Below are 17,317 nucleotides of genomic sequence, written 5' to 3' on the forward strand. Positions count from 1 at the left end.
TTTATCTCTTGAACAATTCATTATTGAGTTACAATTTTCTCAATTTCTTTCCTCTTTAAAAAAAAATAAATTGCTAGTGAAAAATCTATTTAAATAAACCATATTTCATAAACCAAATGCATTAACAAATAATTTTTAATTTCTATCATGATTCTTTTAACTTTATATTGTCTATTTCATGCCTTGCCTTATCAATCACTTAGGATAGGATCACCTCAAAATCTATTAATGTAAATGCAAATCTCTCAGTAAATTTAACTGAAATTCAATTTGTCATCATTTTGTTTGTTCTTTATAAGTTGTTGTGTTTTTTGTTTGTTTGTTTGTTTTTTTCATGCTGCAGCAAGTGATGGCTGAATGTGGTTCAATGAAGACACAGTTAAAAACAACAACAAAAAAAGTTGTGTGGGAGCATGCAGTTTTTATTCAGGCATTCTTTTGTAATTGTAACGCTCCTGTAGGCCTCACATGTTTTTTTGTGTGTATACATATATATATATATAGTGATATGCTACACTCTATGAATATAATTTGGAGATTATTTGTTTAAAAAATGATTAACAACACAGCAGGACATACACATGTGCATGCAATTGAAATTTTTGCTCAGACACTTCTCTCTTTTGCTCCCACTCCTTGGTAGCTCATTTCTTCTATTTCCATAGTCACTGTGTCCTGCTTTTGTGCTAACTATGTAAAGACTTATTTCCTAGTACCTAGACTTTTCATTGGTTGTAGACTATTAGAGGACAATAACAAGCATAAGAATGTGGCATATTTATGCCATGTAAGTAGTAAAAATATAAATCTTGATATAAGTATCACAAAGAGCTACTCCGAAAGTGAGATCATCCTCTCATACTTTATACTACCATTCTGCATAATTTCTTCCTTGCTTTTGGACACCTGACTGCATAAATAACTTCTGCTCTTCCTATAAGGACTGGAAAAATTAATTAAAGTTTAGGGAAAGAAGGCTGGCTAAACATGGCAGCACTTACTTAGTCTTGGGTAGTTTTTCCATATCTTATATTGATTATTTTGGGGACATGAGTTAAATCTAAGTTATCAAGTAAATTGAGTCTGTAAGAGTGGATCTGTAGAATGCATCAGCTGATGCTGAGGACCCAGAGCCCACACAAAATGTATCTCCAAGATTTTTGCTTCACACAAGATCTTGTCTGGTTGCATGGACTAAGTGACAATTCATGTAGTTCATCCTCAGCTTATTTTTATCCAGAAGTTATCTAGTTTGTGCTAAGATGTGTCTTAATTTGAACAAAAGTGCAGTAAGTCTGAATGATCAAGAGATTTGTTTCAAAAGTTTACTTTAGATTGGAGTGAAAATGCTCATGGAAATTCACCATCCATCAGCTAATGTGCAAATGCCAGGATTCTGAAACATAGTCACCTACTTTCAGTAGGTAAGAAAGGTAATATTCATCTTTTTATTTTGAGAGATTCAAAAGTATTTTTTTTTAAAGAAAGGTCCTATTTATTTTTGGACACGGCTCAAAACGAAAGTGGGCTTTAGTTTATGTTTGTATTGTAAACTAATAAAATTCTCTTTGTGTAGAGATTTACAATTTTTCCCATCTGGTTATAAAGTTAGTAGTGGCATAACATGAAGTAAGGTGGAGTTTAACATGAAAAAATGAAATTTTACTTTTAAACCCTGACTCTGAAGATCATTTTTCTGGTAAGCTTTTACATTCATAAAGTCAAAATGTGTAGGATATTAGCAACATTTAGACAAATGCCATTGTTATCTCTCTTTGTAGACAGTCTTAGGCCCTTGTTCAACCTGTCCTTTAGTTTATAACACCCTTGAATATTAAGACTGTAAGTGACCTGCAGCTATTTAAACACATGACCATGTTATAACCTGAACGCCTTTGCAAAGTCCTTCTGTAATTTTACATATATTTATCCACTTTTTTTTTCCTGAAGTTTGAGCTATGTTGCTAGGCAGTAACACTGGAGATAAATTACTGAAGCAAGTAACTTCTGCATATTCATCTAACCCATAGCACGCCAGCTATCCATCAGTAAAAAGCATAACAATAGAGACCATGCAAATGCACAGAATGAAAGAATCCTTGCATTCTGTCTTGTGAATATTGGGCAGAGTGCTAGCAGGATTTTTTTTTCCCTTTAGTGTAAAAAAATTTGATCTCTGAAATACTCCAAATGTGTTCAGATTCAGTACATATTTCTTGTTATCTTGTTTGGTCTATAGGAAAAGTAATGCCTATTTACTTAGTCAAAAGTAATGGCTATTTACTTACACCATTATTTTTTACAAATTTTTAACTACCGATACTTGGAGATAATTAAGAAAATGAGCAGCGTGTCAGAATTATTTAATACACTGAGGAAATCATTACTTCTGAATCATTTTCTGGAGCTGGGCTCCCCAAAGAAACAAGTTAAAAATCTATTCCAAGAACAGAAGTAAAGAAGCATAAAGCAGAAAAGCAAATGGAGTATTACGAGTTTAACAGCACAATACTTTTCATTGCCTGTTTTCTCTGCTATTCAAGTAATTTTGTCATCTATTCTGATGATCCATGAATGTGGTAAGCTAGGAAGAAATTGACAGCATTGCCCTTTTCTCCCCTTCCCCTTTTCCCTTGAGCTTACTTCACCTTGCAGTTACAAATTTGACATTATTAATGTCAAGACTAGGAATGGACTTGGAAGCTAAGTATTTAATCTAAAGAGCACTACGGTGGCTGGATGTAGAGAAATTTAATCAGTAATCCTTTATTTCATTTCCAGGTAGGCAGATCTGCCCAGCGCTCAGTTACTGTGTTGTGCAGTGTAGACAGAGCTCCATACTTATCAATTCAGACAGTATCAGACTATAGACTATTTATTAAAAAAAAAAAAAAAAAAAAAAGGAAAAATAAAATAAAATCAGAAGGATTTTACCTTTATTGTGTCTAAGGTTTCAATATTATTTTGATAACTACTCTGGTAGTTCAGTCTTTACTTTGCTTCAATCCCCTACTTATGGAAGGGAACTAATACTTTCTTGCCTCACAGAGCTGCTGTAAGGATAATCATTGCAATGTTCAGATGCCTGTTCAGTGTTGAGGCCCATAAAAACACCCCCTCTGAATTACAGTATTTTTTAGAGATGGGAGTAAGTATAGAGGACAGAACAACCCATTTTGAATAGGATCAATTACAAATTCTTTAAAAAAAAAAAAAAGTTCCTCCAAAACAAAAGAATAAGTTACACATTTACTTATTTTCTAGTTGATTATATATCTAATCTTTCTACATTGGCTAACAGAAGTATGCTATAGTTGCTACCAGGCTCATGAAAATTTTGCAGTCAGCATGCCAAAGGAGGTGTGATGTTGTAAGGGCAATTCAGACCCAGGCATAGGCCTACATAACTTCCAGACATAGCAAATGAAGTGTTGCATTGAACATGTCAAAAGGGTAAATAAAGTAAGCCAATCTTCTTTGTATCTTATATAAAAGAACAACTTACTTTTGGTTCTGTGTTTTGCTATACAGAAAAGCCAGAATTATTGCTTTTAACATAGGTAACAACTGTGTCATTGCCCTTTAACTTTCAGATCATACAAAATTACTCTATCGGCATAGAAATTACTCAAAAGAAGTAAATCCTGTACTTTTTTTTTTAAAACGCCACAGTATGTGGTAAAGATACCTTCAGTAAAGGTATTTGTATACCTTTACTGAAAAGACGTTCTCCTCAAAATTGGTCTGTGTTTCAAGGTTTCAGCATCTTTATTACAGTTCTTAAAGTGCACAAATGACATCTGCCACAATTCATTAGGCTTATGTGTGAATCTCCTGATTCTGCAAACACTCATTGATTTTCTTCTTGGACTCTACTACTGGCATCAATTAGGGTTAAACTAGAAGCAGTTACCTGCTGGTGGGCTGATACAGCTGGATTTGACAAGCAGGAGCTATTAAATGGCTTATATTATAGTGCTGAAGAAGTACTTTAAGATTGTAGGAGATAAACATTGCACTAATAACTTAAATGAGATTTTTTTCTTGGCTTGCATTTTGCCAGTTTACGCTTCAGTTCTCACAACAAGAAAAACATAGTTAGAGCAATTAGAATGCTCTGTACCACATTTTTTTACAGTAATCCTTAATTCAAATACGTCATAATGGCTAAATATCTATAGGATTTATTTTTTTTGTCAACAAAATAACTCTAGTTAACTCTCCAAATCTGTATTTGAGACCCCAAAGAAAATGATATTGATTTTTGTATTACAAAATACTGAAATACTATACTGTCTTCAACAGAGTAATTCTACATCAACACCAAGAAACAAAGTAAGGAAATACAAACAGCTCAGTGATCAACAGTTTACTTGGACAGCACTGCTGAAATGCGAAGACACCAGAAAAACAGGAACATAGCAACCTCTACTGAACAGCACAGTGCCATCCCCAGGGAATATTGTTTACTCACATGGTCACAGGGAGAAAAGGTTTTGCTAATTGCAACACATTTATTGACATTATCTTCTGAAATACTGGAACAGAAAATTCTCTCTCATCTTGACTCACCTTAAGCTTCTTTAAAGGACAAGTGGAACTGAGGACTAGAAAAACACTTCTGAAGATTCTGAGTACAGAAAAACCAAAAGGCTTGTGTGCACTTTCCTAACAGGCCTAAATTCCTATTCAACCTGTACATAAATATATGCTCTGCTTAAACTTATGTGGTTATTCCTTCTGTATATAAAGACTGTATGCAAACATACACAGAACTCTGAAGGTTTTTAAATTTGTGAGGTAAACAAGGACATCTTCCACAGAAGAGAAGTAAAAGGTATAACAAAAGCTCACTTTCATTTACTTTTGGCTTTTCAGCATTTCAGGCTGCCAGATTAACATAAAATGATTTCATTTCTTATCTACTTTAGAAGGTCATTTCAGTTTCATGAAACAGATGGAAAATATTTTAAATGACCTACTTCATTTTCTAAAAATAGCATAAGATTTGTGTAAAAAGGTAAAACCATCACAACGAGAAGACGTGGGAACATTTGTGCTTTGCATCTCTCTGTCTTCTGCAGCTATGTTTGAGTTTGGGCTTGAGGGCAGTTACCTCTGCAGTTCAAGTTCATTGGTCGGGTGCCCTCCCAGGCCTAAGCTGGCCTGACCACAGATTGAGCTGGTCCCCTCTCACCTAGAGATAGAGAAAGAATCATAGAGGCAACGTGGAAAACGGGGCGTTCAGATGCAGCACAAGCTCAGTCCCTGAGCTAACGGTAAGTACGGCTGCAGTCATGCATAGTATCAGTGTCCAGCCCACAGACCAAGTTTATCACTAATAAGTGATAAACTTATAAACTCTGAGGGGCTTGCAGGATGCCTTCAGGAGGCTGAGCAAACTTCTTAAGGAAGATCCTCACCCAGCTTCATGGACCAGAAAACTACAGAAATAGTTAGATTGAAACAGTAGGTAGAATGAGAGCTACTACCTACAGATATTCACGCCGAGAATGAGTATTTGCAACAGTTTCACAAAACACTTGCTAGTTGGACATTTTTCTCAATATCCCATTAGATGTTGACCTGCACTACCATTTTAAACCTCCCAATCTAATATTATTGCTAATAGATCCACATTTACAAAGCAGCCAGTACATTACCATGTGAAGTACTGCAGATGTTTGGTTTATATATATGTAGTTTATATTTTTCACTAAAAATTAATAATGAGTAAATATTTTTTTCTGTTTAGAACTTAGTCATTCCTTGATCATATCCCTGTTCAACAAACCATCCAAAGGACTTTCAACGAAGCTAAAGGAGTCACTTTTGTGGACAAGATCAATATAACTGAGTCCTCTCCCAGGTGATGGAGAGCTTCTGTCGTGATCAGTTATCACACCAGTATTTTCTGCAATGCTCCACTTTGTGCCTTCAACACAGAATTGTGTCTCTGGAAAAGGTGAAAAGTGTACCTGGAGAACAGTACAAGGCTGCAGCAAGAACAGTTCACAACAATACTTTCAACTCGCTGATTGTTTGTGGAGACACTGCTGGTGACTCTGTAGTTACTAGCCTTCAGCAGGCTGTTCGTGAACTTCTTTACTCGCCTTACAGACATGAATGATTCTTATGGGCACAACACCCTTTGGCAAGAAGCTCCCAGTTTTGTATTTACACATTGTGTGAAGAATGACTGCCTTTTCATTGCTGTTAATGTGCTTCATCTGATGGCCCCCATCTCGCACTGGTGAAGGGGGGATTCCTCCCTGTTAGCCTCACTGCTTTGTTCTAGATATTATGGAGACCTATTGTATCTCCTCTCTGTCTCTTCTTCCAGGCAAAGGTATCACATCTTAGTCATTCCTCGCTAAGGATTCAGTCCAAATGTACTGATCCTCTTTGTATCCTTCTAACTTTCCCATTTCTTTGGGACACATGTTCTCTTTGAGACCACAGATAAACAATTTGCCCAAGTTAAGGGTTCACCAGAAATCCAGATGCAAAGCTGTTTAATGACATTTATTTTCTTCTGCAGCTGCTAAGAATTCTTAAAATCCTGTTTGCTTTTTGGCAGTCACTGCACACTGAGCAAACAAGCATACAAGTATTATAAAACAAAATCTCATTTGAGAGAGATTATTGTTGCCTCAGAGCACAACATTTTATTAATTAAGTTAGAATTATTCCCTTCCCCAGGTATGTATCACTTTATATCAGATTTCATCTATTATTTTAATCCTCAGCTTAATAAGGTCTTTTTTCCCATTCTTACTATTCAGCCTTTGTCATTTCTGTCTCAAACAATTTAGCATCACCAGCAAACATTGTCACCTGGATACTTACACCTTTTACCATTTACCAAAATGTTAAACAACCAGCTTTGTCACAGCTTAGATCCTTCCTGATAATTAATATAACCCTAATACTGCCCAAGATGAAAAGCAGTTATATTTTTTTTTCAATGACCAGTTAAATATTTTCATGACACTAAGGATAAATAATACATCTGTCACTGAAAATCTTTTTTTTTTTATTATTTTATTATTATTTTTTTTAATTTAATTTAATTTTATTATTTTTTTTTTTCAGTAAGCAGTAACCAGGTCATAATGGCACTAGTTCAGCTGTATCAACAATAACTCCAGCTTGCATGTTCAGGGACTGACAGCTAAAAAAGCGCAATGTACTGGCACAGGAACCTAGAATGAACCCAGAGGAAGAAAAATTGTATGTTTTTACAAGCTGAAGGAAGATATTAGTGCAGCAAGAAACTACCATGCACACTGCAGTGTTATGCACTGGGTGTCCTTTGCAAACCTGCTTTCCTGCCATAGGGGCAGGAGTCCCACCAGTTCTAAAAGGACCAAGATCTTCATGGCCTCCATTACTGTCTATCTACTGTCTATCTAAGCTTTATGGTTACGATTTCTGATTTTGTATAAATTCTTTTTTGCCATCTTACTTCATTAATATTTCTTTACATTTTATTCCACCTATTACACCTGGTTTTCTCCTGTTAAAATTTTGTCATACAGAAAGAATCAAGAGGTTTGTTTTTTTCTTTCATGCACTTTTGAAATGATATCTTCTCTAGAAGAAAATGAATTTTAAACTGGTGACTAATAAATAAAACCATATTATGTTTACTTTCATCCTGTGTCAATGCTGGTAGACATTTTCTTCACTTAGTATTATGTTTTAATATGCTTATGTCCCAGCATCAGGAGCTGGGAGGGGACAGACACAGGACAGCTGACCCAAACTAGCCAAAGGGCCCATTCCAACCCATCTGATGTCATGCTGAACAATTAATATGGGGAAGCTGGCCAGTGTGGAGGGGGGGATGACTGTTTGAGGATGGGGGTGGGAATCAATCAGTGAATGGTGAGCAATTGCATTCTGCATTACTTGTTTTGTACATATTATTATCATTATTATTATTATTATTATTATGTCCTAATATACTGTCTTTATCTCAACCCACAAGCTTTTATTTTTTACCTTTTTTTTTTTTCCAAATCTCTGCCCAGTCCTACCTGGAGAGAGTAGAATGGCTGTGTGGTGCTTAGCTGACAGCCGGATTAAACCACAACAATCTTGTACCCCTAGAAACAGCATAATACCCATTTTGCAAATTACTCTAGAACATTATTGGGTTATTTGGTGCTTTATATTCTATATTTAGAATAAGTATATGTTCAGAAACAAGGGGTATTAGAGAGAGACCTATGCAATGGTGTTCCTATAAAAATATTTTCTACTACTAGGACACACAAACAATATTTTTATATATTAGTCTTTCTCCAGTTTTTGTCTCGTCATGTTCCTTTATTTTTTTTTTAAGACCTTTTTTGACTTTTCATTCATATTGGTTATTTGCAGTTGATTTTCGAGGTGGAAGAAATGTAATCTGAACTTATAAATTAATGTAGAACAAAGACAAGGATCATTTATGGAAGTAGTCCCTTTTGTTAGACTTCTGCCAACGTATATGGAAAAGGTAAGCAAGCTTTTGGGTACACAAGGATTACTTAAAATCAGAACAGAAGCTGCAGAGTTCACAGTTACCTAAAAGTTGAGCTCCTACTCAGAGTTTAATTGGATATGTAACAGACCCTCTGTAAGGCACAAAGCAATTGTGTATTTTGCAGCAGAGTGGATGTCAGGCTCAGGGAGACAACAAGAAGGTTTAGGGGGTGTATTGTCTGTAGAGGGAGAAGAGAGTCAGGTTATTTACAGCTTCTGCAACATGCAGGTGGGTGAGGGAGAGGGAAATTGTACATGCCATAAGACCTGTTCCCAGTCCACTGATTTTTATAACAGATAGTTACAAATTGTAGTTTGGTACTTCAGAAGCACAGGAGATTTTGCACCTTAGGACTTCTGCTGTGAAAATAATTTTGGGGCCCTGACTCACAAACTGTGTTAGACATGACTGCAGCACCTGACAAGACTGTCAATCCCAGTAATTTTAATTTCCATTTATAACTTGTACATATTGATATTAACTTTTGTGGATGAAAAATATGTAATCTTGTTCATTTGCTTCTCCTGTAGGCTGGTGCTGGACACCTCTTTAGAAAAATTTTCTTTCTTTTTCTTTAAAAGAACGCCTAGTTAATATTTAATTGAAAATATTTGCTGGGAAATATTTTGGTTTCAGCATTTTATTAGAAAAAAATGAATTTAGGTTTGAATTGTGTTAATAAAATATATTTCATACTCATACATTATTTTTGAATTTCAGTGGTGATTTTTTATGGTGTTTTCATGAATTGTTAATTATTCTGTGTATTGTATTAAAGCAAAGAATTTTAATTATGGAAATATTCACTTTCACATTTTAACACCTATTTTTATATCTTGAGTGGAATTACAAAATAAATTTTATAAATTTATATTTCTGAAACTTGTTCATGTTTTCTTTTAAAATATTGTTTCTACACCAAAATGGCACCCCCTCACAAAACAAGCAAAAGAAGCAAACGTCTACACTTTGAAAAATGAACCTCTTGTTATGAAATCATGGCCTTCAAACTAGACCCCTATCATCTAGCACTTCTTTCATTAGTATTTCTTCAATTCAATTTTCCTATGAAGAATTTACATTTTTGTCATATGTTTGAATAAAGTATTATGCTATCCCCTTGTCATTTAACCCCTCACATCTTGCAGTGATCGTAAACTGTATTCCATTTGTGAACCTCCTAATCACTTTGGTTTACATATTGTTCTACAGATACAGGAATGACTACAGGTATTTAATATTTTTCCACATTTTGCTGTCTGGCTAATTCTATTTAATGTCCTAACTGGCATTCTGATGCTCTTCCAGAAAGGAGATCTTGTGATCTCAGCCGGTTTCTCCTTCAGTTCAATTGCTATTGATATTATAATGTTTCATTAGTTATAAATTCAAGTTTTGAGTTACTGATGTATATAACATGTCTGTCTGTGTCTGAGCTGCATATTGGAAACACTGTCTGGCTGCCACATGAGTCAGCAGTTCTTAGACAAACTCCAGATTTAGGTTAAGCAAATTTCAAATCTTAAATCCAAATGAATTTGAAAGAGCAGACTATATTTTGGATTGTCTATGTGCCAGGACCTCCAAATATACTTATAAATCCTTTTTTTTTTTTTTTTCTAAAATTGTCCTTTCATATATTTCCTGATTCCAATGAGCTTTCTGTCCAGTTGAAGCCATTTGTACAATAACACTCAAAAAAAAAGAGCTACCATAGATAAAAGGCTTTTCCTTAGCAGTTTAATTCTAACAACCTCACTTGTATTTCTCCATCTGTGTTGACACTATAAACTTCAGACACATGCTGGCACCATCCACTCAGTTGTGTTCAGAAGTCTTTGAGAGCTGGTGACGGAAAATCTCTGCAGGCTTTCAGTCTCCTATGCTGATCGCTAAATTCAAGGCCAATACAGTATGCTGGGTTTTACAGTTTTACGTGTTTCTATTTGTGACTTCCTTAGCAGTTCCAAACAATCATCACAGTCTTTTAGAACTCCTAAATGTGGGTTACAACTCAAGAAGTAGAACATTCCTTTTTATTTTGATCTCTCTTCAACCCAAATTCACTCATTCTCTCATGCAATCAATGAGGACATAGTTTTCATCTGTTTGATCTCCAAATGCCTCATATAATTTTCATGAATGCAAGAACCACAGGCAGAAGGTGTTGCCATTATCAGTATTTTGCTCCTAATTTTCCCTCTATAAGCTGCCTAAGTAAATCAATATGTGAAGTCACTAGATCAATAAAGAAACATTCTGCTGTATGCAAGTTGCTCATATCTAACACGTGACAGTAAAACTGACTCTTTATATACCTTATAAAAAAGATGAGCTTGCAAAAGTAAACATAAAATGATAGTCTGACTTGCTCATGGGAGCTTTGCATTTCTACTTCTACATCTCACAGTTTCATGTGCAGCTGTCAAAACTGCTTTGTGCCTCACATACTTTATGCAATATACAGTTTGCAAAGCTTTCAAAATCACCACTTTTTTCACCAGGCAGCAATAAGTAAGGGAGACAAAGGTCTCAGCTCGAATCAGTGAGATGAAAAGTCCAGAGCTCTGGTCCCAGTTCTGATTTCTCTTACACCTTCTTGCTATTTCATATTTCTCCATCTCTTTAATTACCTGTGAGAAATTGTGACAATGCTTTTACTTGAAAAAGTGCATGGTATAAATTCAGTCAGTTCATTTAGTAGGCCAAGCTAATCCAATCATGTGTGTCAAATCACCTCAAATCATCTAAGGACAAGAATTTCCCCATGATGTTTGCAGACATGGGAGGGTAAACGAATTCCTGTGGGTTAAAGATGTTGGGAACAAAACTGCTCCCATAACTACTATTCCAAAGATCTTTGAAATTATAATCATCCAGAAATTAGCAACTGGAGGGAATTAACACGTTACTAGTAGCAGATCCTGCAACAACAACTCTCACCTCCTTGAAGATGATACCGACCAAACGTCTATTGAAGATGATATACAGCTCTCTCTCTAGTTCTGTTACTTGTTGCTGTTTTTTCTGGGCATAGAATCTGATAAGCTAGGAAAAACTCTGTTGACAGCTTTAAATTAAATATTATCATGACCATCTTAACAGGAATCTAGCAGAAATACATACATGCATAAATCAAACTAACTAGCATACAACCATCAACTGAGATTTAGTCTTTTCTTTTTTTCTACTTCAAAGTGCAGTAGCTTTCAAATTCAGTGCATGAATTTATTTTCCTTTATTTCTATTTTTCTTCCATGTTAACTCAGTGCTTGTGGATAACACCTAAATGATAGCCACAGTACTCTTTGTCTGAGAACAGATTCTGCACAAACAGTGTAAAATTTCCTTCACAGCCTGCCATACCATCCAGACACCAGAGAGGGAAAATAACTGTAAAATTTGAGTGCATATCCAGAAAGAGGTGTTGATTTATGCCTGATGGAAGATGGCCAACATTAATTTTATTAAATTAAAACCAGTCCACTATAAAATGCATAAATGAGCTCTGTGTTCATATTTCAGATGCAGAGGATAAATTATTATACATCAGAAAAGCATTCTCTTCTGGTCACAGATATAGAGCTCTGCTTCCACCCAATCAGCACAGTGTCTGCCTTGATATATGGGGTAACCTCTGAAGATGATGAACATTTCTCAGGACTGAGTCAGATAAAAACTGCCATACTGCTATATGCACCCCACACAGCCATAAAGCAGTTGTAACTACAACTTTTTCCAAGTGGTGGGGATCACAACAAAGTCTGAAGCGGTTTGTACATGAGCGTGTATAACATAGCAAAGATTTACAAGAAAAAAATGATGCAAAACATACAGGTTTTTCATTAGCAAGATAATATTTGGCAAGCTGAGAATATTCAGTTGTTGCACGTTTGAAAACAGAAAAAAAATGGCTATTATCTTGAAAAAGATTTCACAGTGCACCCAGGCTGTACTCAGTACAAGTTGCCACATGCCTGTCTCTGCAACATTGAGGACAGCCAGGAAAAGCCCTTGCCAAGAGCTACTGTGCAGGCACGCAACATGTGAGAAGGATGAGATATGATAACACACTGGCAATGCTTATTTATGTAAATGCAAGCATGCTACATGCTTAATGAATAAAATTGATGTTTTGTTGGTATTATCTTGATAACAAAGAACCTATACTGCTCTCACCTATTTTGTTCTATTGAACCTTCATTTTATTATGCTGCCCCTGCATATCACAGAAAAATGAAGAAAGATTTCAGTGAGATTTATAATGTTCCAGTGCGGTTAGACCCCCTTAAGTTACCCTTGCATAAGGGCAATTAAAACTGCTACCTTATTAGTGGTTTAGAACTGTCCTGGGACAGGGCTGTGCTTGAGGATCAGATATTCTCATGTTAACTATCACCCTTCAGTGAGGACTAAGCATCATCACAAGGAAAGAATCAAGAACTTTTTTTTTATCTTACTCCACGCATTCTATTTTGTGTGGCCTTCTGGAGCTTCACAGTACAAGAAAACATAAAGTACACGTAGATTTATTTTAGAGCAAGACTTCCAACATCCCTTTAATTTGGATGGGTCACTTGGCACCACAATATTCCAATTTCCCGTTTTAGACAAGGTCTGCTAGATGGATCTCCAGTAAAGGGGGGTTCTCTTTTGCTTGGCAACCTGTTGGATCTTTATGGCACTTCTGTACTATGCAAGCATAGGATTTCCAGACCTTTGATTTAATATTCAGGTTAAATAACAAAGTATATTAAAACTTTTTTTTTTTTTTTTTTTACTGTTAGCTTTCAATGTGTCAACATGAAGCACTATTTCAAAATCTCTAGCAGTGAGCTAGACTAATCCCCATCAGTTTCTAAATCATATTTTGATTTGCAACATGACACTTCTTGAGATAGTCTTCTAAAAACAGACATAAAATGAATTGAGTGTGTTGGATGAATTGAGTGTGTTGGCTGATAACAGCTGGCATTACTGTTGTAAATCTGTGCTCTTCCAGGTGCCTTCCAAAATTAACTAGTCACCCCTAACTGTTTAGTGAAATTCTCAGCTCATTTAATAGACACATTAAACTACTATTTATAAATTACTGTGACAATATTAGTGCAGCAGTTCCATAATAAGTAATATGGACACCTATGCATCTGCCACTATATTGTGCCTAGCTATCATGGCTGGAAGAAGAAGATAAAAAAAAAAAAAACAAAAAAAAAAACACACAGCAATTCCAGGTCATATGAAATATCCCAAATACTTAATATTACTTTAAAGTAAAACAAAAAAGTACTACAAAAATAATTACTTTTGGAAAAATATATGGTTGTGGAATAATGCTAAATTATAATAAACATCAAACATTTATTTCTGCAATCAAAAACTCAATGTCATTTCATATCTTTTTTTTCCCATGATTTTAAAAAAAATGAAGTATGATATAAAGATATTGATTAACTGCTGCTGAATGTATTTCAGTAGGTTGAGAACAGCTTATATTTGTATTATGCATGACTTTCACTATCTGGATTTAACAGCACAACTTCTCTAAATAACTTTTCCCATTCAGTGTTCTGCCTCTTTGAGAGCTTTGTGGAAAAGAAGAGGAAAATAGTAACACCTCTGTTGTCTCATTTTTTTTTTTTTCTTTTTTAACTCAAAGAGTTTAGGTGAAGAAGATGCAAGTTATTTTTTGAGACACAGAGTATACCAGAATAAACATCAAATTGATGCTTGGCAGATAATAAACATTATTTCAAAAAATAACCATTCAGAATGGATTGCATATAAAAACAGATTTTCTGACAATCGTGCTGATGTATTAAATTAAACATCTTAATGTATTTTGTGTTTCACCACCAAGATCCTCCTGAATTTTATTAGGTAACAGCATAACATTTACTTCTGGCATACGAAGCATCACTATTATGTACACTACACTACAATTCTATTTTTCATCATGTTTAAGAAGCATCTTTTCAGCAACTTGATACAGTGCACAAAGTTTTAAGAGTTGAAAACATGCCAATTATATCTGTGACGTCATAAGTGTTACTTTTAATAGAAAAATCCACTAATTCTAAAGCTGCTTATGAGCTCACATTCAAATGTATTGGTAATAGTAAATTTTATGAATAAATAATATGATTTTGGCAGCTTAGAACTGACCCTAAATGACTATTGAGACTATCTTATATAAAGGCATAAAAACTAATGTATTCCAGCAGTGCATCGATAGCATCTCTGTCTTTGAAGATAAAAAGCTCAGCAATCCTTTTGCCTGTGCTACAACACTGAACGCAATTAGAGTCCTTGTTTGCATCTTTAGCTAGTGGCTAGAACAACGATATGTGTTAAAGAAAGGATAATTAGTAGCAACCGGACATCATAAAGATGCAGTTTTTCATTATGAGATTGCCCTGACTTCAGCCTGTAAATGAAACTCATCATATTATCTTTGTGATATAAGCATACTGTTTTGCAAATATTATTGGCTCATATATTTTAGTGTTTAACACTAATGTTTATATCTGTAATATTAAAGTACACTTTTGTCCGGTTTGTCCAAACACCTAGTGAACCACATGTAGTCTTATGCTGTTCTATTTATACATGCTCTACTTGTAACAAATTTGTGGAAGGGTAGGAAGGAAAAATAACTTTTTGTGAATTTTATTTATATTAAAAACAAACAAACAAACCAGCCATTCACAGCCTTTACATTCTAATAAATAAATAAATAAGAGAGAGAGAGCGAGAAAGAGAGAGAGAGAAAGAATAAAATAAATACAAAGTATTAAAGTAAAAACTAAAACATGACACATCATGTTTTTTTTGGAAGGTGAATCTGAACCTCAATATCTAAGGAAATGGCATTTAGGGACCTAAGAAACTCATCTTATTTTCATTGAGTAAGGGCCTTTACTTATATTGAAAATTATAGATAGCATGCAATTATATGCTGTGCTACTATTTTTTCAGCTCACTATTTCAGCCATCCTTCCTGAAAACTCTATTTTCTAAATTCACGCTGACACCCCACAAAGAACAGGCTATCAAATTACTTATACTCTATTATAGAAACAGTGGTCACGTAATGAGAGAGTGAATTGCATAAATTCTCTGCATGTGTGAGCTTGCATGCCTGTGCAAAGTATAAAAGCTATAATGCAAGACTTTGAATTATGAAGCAATATATCACATTAGAAATATATGAAAATGATCAGAACAAGCAGAAAGAAATGCAGCAAAGGATACTGAGTCACAAGACAGCACAGCAAAAGCTCTGTTGTCTGAAAACAGATTTGCAGTAAACATGCTGACGAGAAAAAAAAACTGTGTGCATTCTAGGCTAGAGACTTCTGGGTTTAAACCTTATCCCTGATATCAGTCTGACTTTCATTGCTAAAAATCAAGTATGCTGTTATAGTAGACTGTTAATGTTACTTGTGGTGCACCACAAAGTTATCTCAGAACTTCCCAATTTTTTTGTTCTATGCCAAAACCAAGGATAAGGAAATAAGACAGACATACAAAGGCAGGAAGTAAATGTTCTAAACCTGAACACCAAAAATAAAAATCAAGTCTATAGCAGCTATATAAGAGGCTGAATGGTGAAGGGGATGGACAGGGGGAACTACTACCAGCTGAATATTTGCCCCATCAGAAACGGGTACATATTTATAGCACATTGCATTATTTGTCCTTGTTTGAACTTTTAAAGAAAGAGTAAAAACTTACCTTTCCCACATACTGAGGTTCAGAGCCCATGTACTCCTCCAGCACAAAAAACTGGTTCCACACCCAGCCTCGTTTGACTCGCTGGACTGATGACCTCCTCCCTGGCACTGGCACAACATTGTCTCTTGACTCTGCTTCTAAAGTCTGTTGCGGCTCTGGATGCAGTGGTGTTAGGAGACCTCCATCAAACAGGACCCAGAGAAGCAGGGATAAACAGTTCCTTGTAAGCATTGGCAATGGCTTCCCTACAGCAAGTAATAAAAACTCCAGCACTTAATGCAGAGCAGAGGAATCCAGGTTTGAGGTGTCTGTGGCCTCCACCACTTAGCTTCTGATTTTATTGCGGAAATGCTAATGCAGGCATTAATCCTTCTGATGACAAGGTTTTTGCTGCATTAAATTCCATCTAAAGGGACCTATAAAAGAGATTTACATGGCAACATCAAATTACATAAAATTACATTGAAACATTCATCAAAATTCTCACACCTAGTTAGTTTCTAGAGACAGAAAGAAAAGATTAGGAATCACAGTATTAAAAGCAATTACCATTTTGATTGTAGCACTGAGCTGCTCTAGAATATAGTGCTGTTAACATAGGAATAGCTCATTCTTGGCCTGCTTACCATCATCTGTGTCTCTGGTTTAGGGCAGGCCCACACCCTCTGCTTTATGACCCTGTTAACCAACAAAGCCATTGCCCATCAGTGATGTCAAAAGTATTTACTCTGGATTCACAAATAAAATGTCAGGAAGGAGAGGACCCACCCTTTCATCCATCTGCCAAGAGACAGGACACTTCACTTTTTGTCTCTGCCAGAAAAGTGCTTTGTATGCATCCTCTTTCTGTTACTACAGATGGACATGGACAAGGCTTATACTGAACCTTGGACTCTGGAGGACAAAATTTGTATGGATTCCATGGGAATTAATAAACGAGAAAGAGTGCATATACAGCTAAATCCCACAGTGCCGCCAACACACAATATACCATCCAGGACTGGCATTCTCTTCTCATGACAAGCCTTGTATCAAAACAGTAGTTGT

At 35.4% G+C, this 17,317-nt stretch overlaps 1 protein-coding gene across 2 annotated transcripts in view; it reads right to left on the reverse strand.

The window, feature by feature from the left end:
- LOC309875484 (cadherin-12) overlaps positions 1–17,317 on the reverse strand; it is a 238,381-nt gene that overhangs the window by 152,103 nt on the left and 68,961 nt on the right. For both annotated transcript variants that reach the window (XM_082754987.1, XM_082754986.1), the window contains one exon: positions 16,271–16,686. In XM_082754987.1, coding sequence (XP_082611113.1) covers positions 16,271–16,501 — 231 coding nt within the window. In that variant the 5' untranslated portion in view covers positions 16,502–16,686. The remainder of the gene's footprint in view (positions 1–16,270; positions 16,687–17,317) is intronic.

The sequence above is a fragment of the Aythya marila genome, assembly GCF_965140915.1.
Source record: "Aythya marila genome assembly, chromosome: 2".
Taxonomy (NCBI): Eukaryota; Metazoa; Chordata; class Aves; order Anseriformes; family Anatidae; genus Aythya; species Aythya marila.